We start from the raw sequence: 11988 nt of genomic DNA, 5'->3' as shown, positions 1-11988 counted from the left end.
AGTGTAATACTATCCAGATGTGGAGAAGGAGGTCATTGTTTTTTTAGGGTCCAACACAGCTGAGAAGTGGTGGACTGTGGGTGTGTGTGTGTGTGTGTGTGTGTGTGTGTACCCGCGCTATCCTCCAACACCAGAGCATTGTGTTTTTGGAATCCCGGGTGGCTGAACAAACAAACATCTCATCACAAGACTTGTTATGCATCTCTGGAATCTCTCTTTCTCACTCTCTCTCTCTGTCACACACACACACACAGAGACATACACACACACTTGTTTTGGGGCTTCAGTTTCATCTATTCAGGATATTGTCAAAAATTCCAAATCCAAAGCTTTTAAGCTCATACACCATGGGGCTCTGGAATGCTGGACTTTGCCTGTAAGACTGAGAGGAGGTACTGCTTTACAGTACGTGTATAGGTGATAGGTCTCATTAGCATTAGCTACGCAGTCGTGAGATACTTATTGTCATTGATCAAACCCGTGTTAGTTGAAAAGTTCAAACTGAGCCTCAGCCTATCATTTTACAACAATATCTCAGTCAACGTAATGTCTCAGTTTACTGTAGCATCATCTCAATGTAGTGGAGGAAACAGCTGATCTCAGAGGGGAAATACCACGGTCCCCTGGTTCCTGTTCTGGTGGCGAGAGATGAGGGAAGGTCATGGTATTACCGTAACACTGCACAGTGACACCAGGAGGGGCAGCAAACAGTCACCTTTGACCTTTAAACATGGGGGGGAAGATAAGGACAGACAGAGCAATGTTAAGACCAATGTGATCATAATAAGACTCTCCCATATTGACCCCAACCATAACCTCAGGGGAGATGTTTGCATTATAAGGGCCTTGTCTGATTGCACCCCCCCCCCCCCTTACCACCACCGCCCCCTCCTCACCTCGTAACTTAAATACAAGTTATGTGTTGAACCATCATAGTCATTTATAATAGTATGAAAGTTTATGAAGTTTATGAAAATATTCCGCCTCCCATCGGGTAAATTTGGTCTGCGCCCTACCTCGGTCACCCCATATCAAATGTTGTGTGGACCAGCCCCTTTGGAGGACTGAAGGATGGTGCAATGTGATGTGGGCTAGTAGCTCCCCCTAGCCTTCACTGGGAGTCACTGCAGCAACAGGAATCAGGAACCAGTCTTTCTGTCCCTCTGTCCTTCAGCGATGGGATGAGAAGCTACGAATTCTTGCGGAGAGCTATGCAGTCAAATGTATCTGGAACCACAACCCGGACCTGGGGGAAATGAACACTGGGGAAAACCTGTACGTCACTGAAAGCTCACTGGACCTAGAAAAGGCGCTGAACGACTGGTTCCTGGAGCACCAAAGCTATGATTTCACAACCACAGACTGTGAGGAGGGAAAGATGTGTGGACACTACACTCAGGTAAACATGACTATGGTAAACTCGACTACTATCCTGTACCTCACATTGAAAAAAGCGCCTGCTGAATGAATGCCTTCACATTTGTGTGTGTGTGTGTGTGTGTGTTTCAGATGGTGTGGGCGCAGTCGTCTGCAGTGGGCTGTGCCACCCATCTCTGTGACACGATGGAGGGGCTGGAATTTAAGAAATCCACCTTCCTGGTGTGCAATTACTTCCCAGCGTAAGACCTGACACCACACACACACTCTTCCTGATACCACACACACTCTACTATACTGTTTTAGGCTTCTCCCCTCTCCTCTCTCCTGAAAAAAAAGTTTAGAACACATTTTCACAAACAAAAGTGTTTTTTTCTGTCACAGGTTGTGTGTAAAAAAAAAAGTTTTAAAAAAAAGTTCTGGATGAGGCAGGAAAGTGGACATGGCTGAGACTGGAAACATCCCTGATCACTCACGGCCAGGCCAGCTGACAGTCCTGCCTGGGCCCAGAACAAGATCATCTTAGATGAGCCCCCCCGCGCCCAGATCTCTCCTTTTCCCTTGCTCTTCCTCTCCTCTGCTCTTCCTCTCCTGTTCCTCTCCTCTCCGGTTTCACCCGTTTGTCCCCCCCCTATCGTCGGGCCTGCCCATGGCCATAGGCTATATGAGGGAGATGTTTGAAATTGTTGGCGACAAAAATCATTCCTGGCGAATGCGTCTATAGTGTATTTTTGTATTATTATAATGTGGGGTCCAGTAACTAGCGTGACACTAAAACAGGTAGTAGTAATGACTACTTTTTACTTAAGTATATGTCAGAGCTCACACTTCTTTACTTCAACTTGAGTGAAAAAGTGTAGTCAGTACTTCAATTTTTCCGGTCTTTTTAAACATGAGTATCTGTACTTTTACTTGAGTGTACTTTTGCCATCTGTGCATGTAAATATGTTTTAAAGTGCTTCACCCCGATTGACCACCAACGCGGACTCAATCTTTACTGTAATTGTGTTTTTGTGTCTCTGTTGTTTGCGTGTTCTGTATGTGTTCCATGCGTTGTTTGTACGTTGTGGGTGTGCATTCTAGGGGCAACTATGAAGAGGTCCAACCCTATGAGGAGGGACCGCCATGCTCCAATTGTTCAAGCAATTTCCCTGGCTGTCAGGACAAGCTGTGTGGTAAGGCCTCTCTGATTCTCTTGGCTGTTCTCCTTCCCACTCCCCTTCTCCTCCTCCCTGCTCATTGCTCCACCTTACTCCCTTTCACTGCTCCTCGTAGCTCACGGCGTTCTCCCTGATCCCTCTTGCTTCTCCCTACTGCTAAAGAAGAAAAGAAAAGTCAGTTCTCCTTGCCAGCTGTAACGTCTGTTTTCCTGGTGTCCCCTAGTACCTGATGCTGAGCCCACAGACGGACCCACCCCTTCGGATGAGACGACGTCAGACGGCCCTGACTTCGACGTCACTGAATCTTCCAACCCTCCACACGAGCCAGGCCCGGGGCCTACCTCCGGCCTGGGGCCTACCTCCGGCCTGGGGCCTACCTTCGGCCTGGGGCCTACCTCCGGCCTGGGGCCTACCTCCGGCCCACAGCCCACCCAAGAGGACAGGGAGCCAACCGCGACAGAGAGTACGAAGGTAGAAGAGAAATGGGTGAAGAAACAGGCCCAGGACAGGGAGGATAAGAAGATAAATATGCCATCTGCAGGAATGTCTACTAAACCTGCCTTTATCACGATTGGAATAGTTGTCCTTCTCTCACTGGGGCTGTGAGGTCTGTATGTGTGGTGTACATGACTTGATGTAAATTTACCCGACACCACGCACTGTATAAGTTCATTCATAAAACTGGAGTTGACCTGGATATAATGTTACAACAGGGATTCATACTTAATTAACCGCAGCATACCTTCTTAGCGAAAGCCATATGCATGGCACAGCATCTTAATAATGCATTACCAATTCATACTGTATAAAACAAATGTAGCTATCCGCAACTAGTTTTGACAGAAAGGTACATACTTTACGAATATGATTGGGATTCACTATTCAATACGGAATGATTCTGTACATGTCTGTATATAATATGAATAAACTAGGTGTTGGTTGTTCGTTTGTCTGTCTAATACCTTCCATCAGTCCTACTATCATTTCTATGCCCCGGAACAAGCTACATTTACATTACATTTAGCAGACGCTTTTATCCAGAGCGACTTACAGCAAGTACAGGGACATTCCCCCCGAAGCAAGTAGGGTGAAGTGCCTTGCCCATGGACACAACGTCACTTGGCACGGCGGGAAATTGATCCTGCAACCTTCTGATTACTAGCCCGACTCCCTCACCGCTCAGCCATCTGACTCCTACAAGCTATTCTAAGCTGGAACTATCGGCCTGCTTGGAGAAAGGTTTTCTCTAATATCACTTCTCAGCAGCTTCTCGTAACCGAGGTAACATCATCAGGCTCTTCTTCCCTCTATTCCTCTGAATATCTTCCTCCATCTCTTTTACTCACAAAATTGGGAGGGGAAAAAAAACGAGAAAAAACCTTCAGAGACTGTAGGAATGGAGGAGAGATGGAATAAGGAAGAGAGCAAGAGGGGGTAAGAAAGTGAAAAGCCTTGTTACTGTAGGAGGTAACCTAGGGTGAGAGAGAGAGAAAAGTAGTAAGGTTGAGGGAATCAGGCTTGGTGAGTGAAGCACACAGCTCAACTGAAATATTCATTCACTAGCACTTCACTTCGCACAGAGGCTAAATCTGGCAGGAACATTAGGACTCAACAGCTTGGTTCTAATCTGACACTGTTCTGTGGTATTGAGTTGTGGTCCACAGAGAACTTTCCTCTGGTGCTACAGAGAACTAGAGAATGTTCCCTGGTCTGGCCTGATGCTGCAGAGGAACTGTAGAACGTTCTTCAGTATTCTCTTATATTGTTGGTTTTTAAAGAGGGCAGTGAAGCCTGTAAGAGATGTTGAAATGTCACGTTACATCACAGGGAGGTTCGCCACATGACCTCCTAACGGGACAGGAAGTGACAGATTTAGGTTTGTGAACATTCTGACGTTCGTTCTTACACCACCTCGTCAGCTGGCAAATCTCCCATCCCGGAGGTCCTGGCCACTGTTGGGCTCTGTCCCATAACTGGTGCAAACGACTGTAGTGAAGTGTCTAACAGATGCAGGCGCGTGGATAGCTAGCACCTACTGTGTGATGACGCTGCATCTATGTACTGTGTGCAGTGTGTGTGTGTACGTGGTGTACTAGACAACGACATGCTGTCTGAACTGCAGCCTGGATTGCACACTGTCGCTGCTATGGCTGTGAAGGACTGGAGAGACAGATGCCGGACAATGTCAACCTTGACCACAGGGCCTGGTGGATGGGGGAGAGGAGAGGAAGAGGAGATGGGTGGAGAGGAGAGGAAGAGGAGAGGGCCTGGCACTAGTGGGGACATGATACAGTCTGACATGGCCTGATATACCCTCTTTTCTCTCTCTCCCTCTCTCTCTCTCACCCTCCCTCTCTCTCTCTCTCTCTCTCTCTCTCTCTCTCTCTCTCTCTCTCTCTCTATGGCATGGCTCCCTGTTACACTCCAAGTCCAAATCTCTCTCTCCCTTCTGTCACATTCTCTCTAGTTCTCTACCACTTTCTGTTCCTTTCTTTATCACACAAACACTCTCAATCTCGTTCCTTCTCTCCAGCTAACAAATTGTCACTAAAAATCTTATGTGTTGTGACATTTAGGTAAATGAACAAAAAACCTTTCAAATAGTCAGGAACAGTGTTGGGTGTAACGCGTTACAGTACAGTATAGACTACTTTTGTTAGGTATCTAGTAACTTAACGCGTTACTTATTAAATTGAATTAATCCGTTACTAGTTCCTTGTTCAAACAAGTAACGCGTTGCTTAATTTAGTCTTTTGGTCGAGAGCATTCAGCATGTAGCTAAAAGTATAGGAAAGGTGAGGCTATTTTTCGCTAGTACTTACGAAAACGTCTTAATATGCTAGACAGGTGGGTATATTTCTCTTCGTTCTTATGGTGCGCAGTCTCACGAGCCCAATTTACCCGGCGTCAACGAGCCGACCAGCTAAATATTTATTTATGACTTGCATGTACAGGCCTACGTAATGTCACATTAAATAATTTATTGAACTCAAGCTTGTGTGATGTGTTGCTGAATTGTTCAGTGGTTTCGGTTTAGGATTATATTACAGTAAGTAAAATAGTCTGGTTCAGTACATAACTGTGAACACCATTTTGCTACCATATACCTAGCTATAGCTTAGCTTCGTTTTGCTCCTAGATTAAAACCTAGCCCTTGTAGAGCTAGCTAACTACTACACTTGCCTGACATTTTACAACATTATTTATTGATTTAAGAGTTTCTTGATTGAAGAACTTGATTGAAGAAGTTTCTTGATTGAAGAACATGCAAATATTGCTTTTCATTATAGTGGATATCTTGATCCGTCTTGCTGTACAATAAGGATTGATTATATGCGAGTGACACTGAATTTTCAGTACAATATGCTATTGCTGATGTCAACCCATTAAATGTGCCTTCTGGGCATTTGTGACCAAGGTGAATTGTCTTAGAAATAAAAGACTTTTCTTAATGTAACGCGAAAGTAACTAAACGCCTTACTCTCTAAAGCAGGTAGGCCTAAGTAACGTACCTAGTTACTTTACAAGGAATGTAACTAGTAACTGTAATTAGTTACTTTAAAAAGTAACGTTACCCAACACTGGTCAGGAACACAGTGATGAAGCCCTGGGAATCCCACTATGACTCGACCTGTTTTAACTCATTGGAATTTACGTCGGCGTGTGACCGAGGTCACCAAACTACAGTTTAACCATGCTAGTCAGGGATAGTTCCATGGGTTGTGGGGCTGGGGAGGGCTGAGGGGTGGTCCATGTGTTAATTCTGTCTCCCTCGAGTCCAGAAGAAAAGCTCATTAGCCAGCATAAATATTAGTTACATAACATCTCACTTCCTACCCCCCTTATCTCCCTGCCTTCCATTACTAACCTCATTCTCCTGGATTGTCCAGCTTGGCAGGCACTGCTGACAGATGCAGACTGATGGCTGCATTTTGGAGGTGATAAATCTTATGTTTTCTGCGCATTTTCCTATTTCCGAGTGGAATTACAGATTGATTTGTGTACAGTCCACCCAGTTGCTTTATAACGTGACATACGGTGTGGAAGTATGGACTCTTCACAGCAACATATGAATGGATGTTTGACTGGCGGAAACGGTTAACCAATGACAATAGAGGTCCGCCTTATTCTTTTTATGATGTTGATCAGAGAATGGTCCATTGGTGAACGAGGCAATTCATATGTATGAGAAGAGCTACTGTTTAGGATGTGAATCTGGGGAAACAGACGATGAACGAAAGAGAGAGAGAGCAAGAGCGAGAAAGAGCGAGTGCTAACGAGAGAGAAGGAGAGAGTGAAACGAATGAGTGCAGGGTTTCTCCGCCGCCGCAGAGCATCCGATCTGATATTTAAACCAGGCTAACCGCTGTGGTAGGGCTACCCATTCGGTGTCCCCCCAGTCTCTCCTTTTGGACGCGTTCTGCATTCTGAAACAAGCAGTGTCAATGCACCTGTTCTTTCGACCGCCTCCATTCCTCTGGACGAGCGGAATACCTCTGTTACCTTGGCGCCCGGCCTCCCCTCTCATCCCTCCTCTCCTCCTCTATTCCCTGCGTAGCTAGGTTCTCTCGGGTGCCATCGCTGCTGCACAGACAGACATGGGCTGTCGACTCTCAGGACAGTGGACGGACCATAAGAAAGGAGTGAGTACAAAATGTGTCTGTTTTCCTTTCAATAGTTCACACTATGCTTAATAGCTTCACATGTGAGGTATGTGTTTAGCTGGTGTTTGCGAAAATTATTGTAAATATTTACCCTACATATACAGTATAGTATATACAGTGTATATATATATATATATATATATATATATAGGCTATATGATATATATACAGAGAGAGAAGGAGAGAGAGAGTGAGAGAAAAGAGAGACTCAAATGTTTACTGTATAGAACTTTAGATAGATGTACAGTTATATTTGTTTGAGCTGTATATAGGGTAAAGAGATTAGGTAAGATATACTTTAATTTGTCCATATGGAAATGAGTTATGGACTCTGTCCTGTAGTTCCACAGAAGATGAAACCATAGATCCCTCGAGGGGTGGTGAAAAGGGTGGAACTGTATTTTAAGACTAATTCAGGGACACACACAAAAAACACAGAGACACAGACACAACAAAAGCACCCAAACAAAAACACGTAAACACACACACATGCCTGAGACCCGAAAAAGGCCAGTTCTGTTGTCCCTGGGCTATGAGTCATTATAGATAGGGTGCTTGTGCTTGCCCATGTTCTCTGAGCAGAGAGTATACACTCTGCTTCTCTCTCTCTCTCTCTCTCTCTCTCTCTCTCTCTCTCTCTCTCTCTCTCTCTCTCTCTCTCTCTCTCTCTCTCTCTCTCTCTGTCAGGGTGAACTGAAGTGGAAGAGCCTGGCCTGGGATGCCTCTGCAGGGGTTTTGTAGTAGAGCACAGAGTAGCTAGAAAGAGAAACAGGCAGAGAGAGAGAGAGAGAGAGAGAGAGAGAGAGAGAGAGAGAGAGAGAGAGAGAGAGAGAGAGAGAGAGAGAGTCAAACAGAGAGAGCAAGAGGTCCAGAGGTAGCCCCAGGGGGTTGGGGGTGAAACAAGGTGTGGGGCTAGCTCTGACCTACATCTCTGCAGCCGGTACCAGGGGCGAGGACGGTGGAGCCTGCTTCAGCCAGGCCTGTTGGCTCTGCTTCCCTCACATGCAGCCTTCCATGTGTATTTACCAGAGACAGAGCCTGAGTTGACATGAGTCCACAACCTTTCAGATGACATGAGAAGCCTTTGTGAGGTCACATGGATGATGGAATGTACTGTGTTTTCATGGTCACGTTTGGCTACGCCAATTAAAGCCGTTGTCATCTTAACGTCTTGGCCCAAAACTGTCCATGTGTGCTTCGTTTCCAGGCTAAAGGGCGCGAAAAGTCCCGCCGTCATCGCAAAGAGTTACACTTCCTGGATGAATACGGCCAGCCAGTCACCGTGCAAGTGGAGGGCCGGAAGGGGCGGAGACATCACCAGTGCTACACGAGCGACTGCAGCACGCAGACAGAGCGCCACTGGGAGGCCCTCCGCAGACTGGGGGTGGTGGAGGGGTCTGAACCCGCCCTGGGGGGCTACGCACAGGGGTAGGTACCGCTACTCCTGGGGGGTCAATTTTTGGAAATAAACGACTATGATTCCAGGAGTTTAAGGAGCAGTCTAGTCAGAAAACAATGCAGCTGCAATCAGTATCAAATAGAGATATTCATTCAAAATGTCATAGAGGTTTGAAGGTAATGACTGCTTCTTTTTAGGCCCTATTACGACCCCAGGAACCTGCCACCTGACCTCTACTCCTCCAATGGCTACCTACCTAGTGTGTCCTATGGCGTGGATGAAATTGACAGTCTTGATTATCAGGCACGTTTATTAATTAAATGATTACATAATTCATTCATTGTTTAATTCATTCATTGTTTAATTCATTTATTGTTTAATTCATTCATCCTTCATTCATCTTCATTTATTGTGTTATGAACTAAACTACTGAACTGCCACTGTTTTAGGACTCTGATGTGTTGAGCTACCAACCCAACAACCGCAGCTGTCTGATTGGTTGCTGTAATACTGACCAGGAAGACCCCAACAGCCTTCTGAGTCAGGTAATTGATCACATGATTGGATCTATTAACTCACCAACGACATAAACACTGAAGAATGTGTTGAAGGACCACAGAGGAGGCCAACCTGCAGGATATCTGTTAGTGATCAATAATACTGATACTATTTTCAGCATAAGGGTAATATACAACCATGCTCCTCTCATCTCATCTCCAGGGAGAGTACGAGTCAGGCTGGTTGGAGCCTCCTCTGGGCTACCTGCCTCTCCATGAGAGAGACAGTGGGCTTGGCTGCACTGACGGTAGCATCCACCAGGGGGAGCTCTCAGAGCCTGAGAGCGAGGAGGGGCCTGAGGAGGCGGTCTCCTCTCCCCCGGGTCACACCAGCCGAGGCTCCTCCTCCTCCTCAGAGTCCCTCCTCTCCTCCGAGCTCAGCGACTCTGGCTTCCACAGCATCAGCACGGGAGAGTTCCGACGCGTCCAGAAGATTCTAGACGGGCGCATGCATAGCCGTCGGACGAGACATCTTCCCCGTGACCAGTGGCCAGGGAGCAAAGCACGCTGGGATTTGGAGTCTATCCCTGAGGCCCGGGCTTCGGAACAGACCCCCGCATCACACCAGTGCACCTTGGGTAATTCTGGGCAGATCCGGAATGCTCGCAGTCCGTCCCTGGGCCGCCGTCAAGCAGGCCCCAGTCTGGCTGCCAGCTGTCGTACCGAGCCCTGCCAGCGGAGGGCGCACCGGCTAAACCAGCACGTCTCCATGGAGCTGCCCGGCCGCAGCTACACACTGCAGGACCTGAGTGAGAGGAGACGGGCCAGCCACCCTGCCCTGCCCCTGGGACACCAAGGCTATGGCAGGCAGGCCAGGGAGGAGAGCAGGGGGCCTCTGGGGGCCCAGGGCAGCCAGGGGGAGGTTGCCTGGCAGGGGGAGTACAGGCAGGAGAGGAGGGCTGCAGAAGCTGGAGCCAGAGAGCAGTATATTACCACCCCCAGTCAGAGGCAGGGGTCAGACTTACTGGGCCCCGCCAAAAGGCCTGGTTCTGGGTCTGGGTCGGGTTGTGGGTCAAGACCCGGGTCTGGTTGTGGGTCTGGAGGGACAGCTGACTGGCGTGGGGTCCAGACCCTGGCCCCCCTACCCCCGCAGCCGGATCCCTCCTGCAGCCCCCTCTACAACACTTTGGGAGGGGGCTCTCCTCGCTCCCGGACCCCTCGCATGGCCAGGAACCAGCTGCTCAAGGCCCGGGCCTCCCGATTGGCGGACGAGCGCAGTGAGGTCACCACGGACGAGGAAGCTCGTGGCGAGGGGTGGGCGGGGCGTTACTGGAACAGGACAGAGCGGCGGCGTCACCTGGTACTGGCGAGGCAGCAGAGGGAGAGGAAGGCAGCTCGAGGCGGGGCTGAAGGTCGAGGCGGGGCGGAAGGCGGGAGGAAGGAGGGCGGTGGGGGGCTGGATGGAGTGAGCTCCGGGTCAGGCTGCAGGTCGGTGCTGGAGCTGAGCCACAGGAAGCAGAGCCGACTGAGGAACCACAAGCTGCTGGATGACTGGACCACTGTGGAGGAACTTCTGACCCACGGGACCAGACTGGGCCTGGCCGACCAAACACTCTGCCCCAGCCCCCTGCTCTCTGTCACAACTGTTTAAAGGGTGTGTGTGTGTGTTTGTGTGTGTGTGTATTGAGGGAGTCAGGTATGTGACTCTACTGTAACTACCTCATGTTGTCCTCTCTCCCACCGGATCCAAGCTCTGTCTAAGACAGCGCATCACAAACTGTCACATCACAACTGTTTGCGGGCTCTCTGGCACCACCAGCCTGCTCTGGCACTGTGGACTTCATCAGCAGGATCAACTGCAGTGTTAGACTGTGGCAGCAGGCACAGATATCAATGATCTGCATACAATATATATCTCTATAGCAGTATGAGGCACTACTTGTAACGAGGCTGCTGTGCTCACCAGTCACTGTGCTGTTGCCTGTTCCTGTCTGCTCCAACACTCCACAGCACAGCACACAACTGTGGTAGATGCTACAGAGGGGAAAATCACAACCATACAACTGTGCAAACCGTACCGAAGCATGTGTCATTGTCATTGAATTGTTGCAACGCATCTGGCTACAGACTAGACTCTGCTGTGATCTCTTGCTGCTTGTGGTAGGATAACGAAACTAACGCTTTATTTCCTAATGAAGACTCAGGTAGTGTATTTGTGTTGTACAATCTTATGTGTTGTAGATGTTTCTCCAGCAGGGAGACGTGACTCTGCTAACAGAGGAACTGCACTACTCACATCCCAGTTCATCAATCTAGACTTGGGTGCCCCATTTCACTTGTTGGGGGCTGCCGGGTATGGGCAGTGAGCAGACACTATGGCACAATGTTTTCAATTTTCTGGTATTTAGTATTTTGGTCGTGTGGAGGTGCGTTGGTCACTTCTCTGAATTTATTTCAAGGACTTGGTGTGTGTGTGTGTGTGTGTATGTATGTATGTGTGCGTGCCTGTGTTCCCTCTTCACCATCACTCGGGTCCGTCTAAGGCCTGTCATTTTTCAGCCAAGTGATGTCTCAGATCACTGTATGATCCTGAGTTCTGTGGAAATTGATTCTCTAATAAAAGTATTGAACTTCACTCAAGTCTAATGATCTACTTCTTCACTCATTCCAACATTTGTCATATTTAGTTTTATCTCTCGTCTCCATACGATTATGATTTCATTAGTTAAACACCAACCAACCAAGGTTTAGCAGTTATACTTTAATGAATAACACAAATGAACCATCCTTGGGGGACATTGCGCTGTGAGTTTGAGAATTTTCCCTGCTCCAACACACTTAATTCAAATGAATGGGTTGCCATCAAGCTCTGCAGAAGCCTGATAACGACC

General features: G+C 47.9%; 2 protein-coding genes across 2 annotated transcripts in view; both read left to right on the top strand.

Annotated features, from left to right (window-relative positions):
* The window catches only part of LOC146252393 (GLIPR1-like protein 1), a 6107-nt gene extending 2626 nt beyond the window's left edge, over positions 1-3481 (top strand). Inside the window, exons 2-5 of the mRNA XM_084681068.1 lie at positions 1175-1399; positions 1510-1619; positions 2461-2552; positions 2761-3481. Of these exons, the coding sequence (XP_084537194.1) occupies positions 1175-1399; positions 1510-1619; positions 2461-2552; positions 2761-3143 (810 nt within the window). The 3' untranslated portion in view covers positions 3144-3481. The remainder of the gene's footprint in view (positions 1-1174; positions 1400-1509; positions 1620-2460; positions 2553-2760) is intronic.
* A 3255-nt stretch (positions 3482-6736) lies between these two features.
* Positions 6737-11732, top strand: LOC146252392 (uncharacterized). Its single transcript, XM_084679043.1, has 5 exons — positions 6737-7180; positions 8409-8629; positions 8798-8903; positions 9050-9145; positions 9321-11732. Exons 1-5 carry the CDS (start codon positions 7136-7138, stop codon positions 10746-10748), a joined length of 1896 nt encoding a protein of 631 aa, XP_084535169.1. The 5' UTR covers positions 6737-7135; the 3' UTR covers positions 10749-11732.
* The last annotated feature ends 256 nt before the right edge of the window (positions 11733-11988 follow it).

This window comes from Hypomesus nipponensis, chromosome 18 (genome assembly GCF_054491055.1).
Source record: "Hypomesus nipponensis isolate SF chromosome 18, ASM5449105v1, whole genome shotgun sequence".
NCBI lineage: Eukaryota > Metazoa > Chordata > Actinopteri > Osmeriformes > Osmeridae > Hypomesus > Hypomesus nipponensis.
Note: the sequence above shows the minus strand (reverse complement) of the source record. Positions and strands in the feature narration are given on the sequence as shown.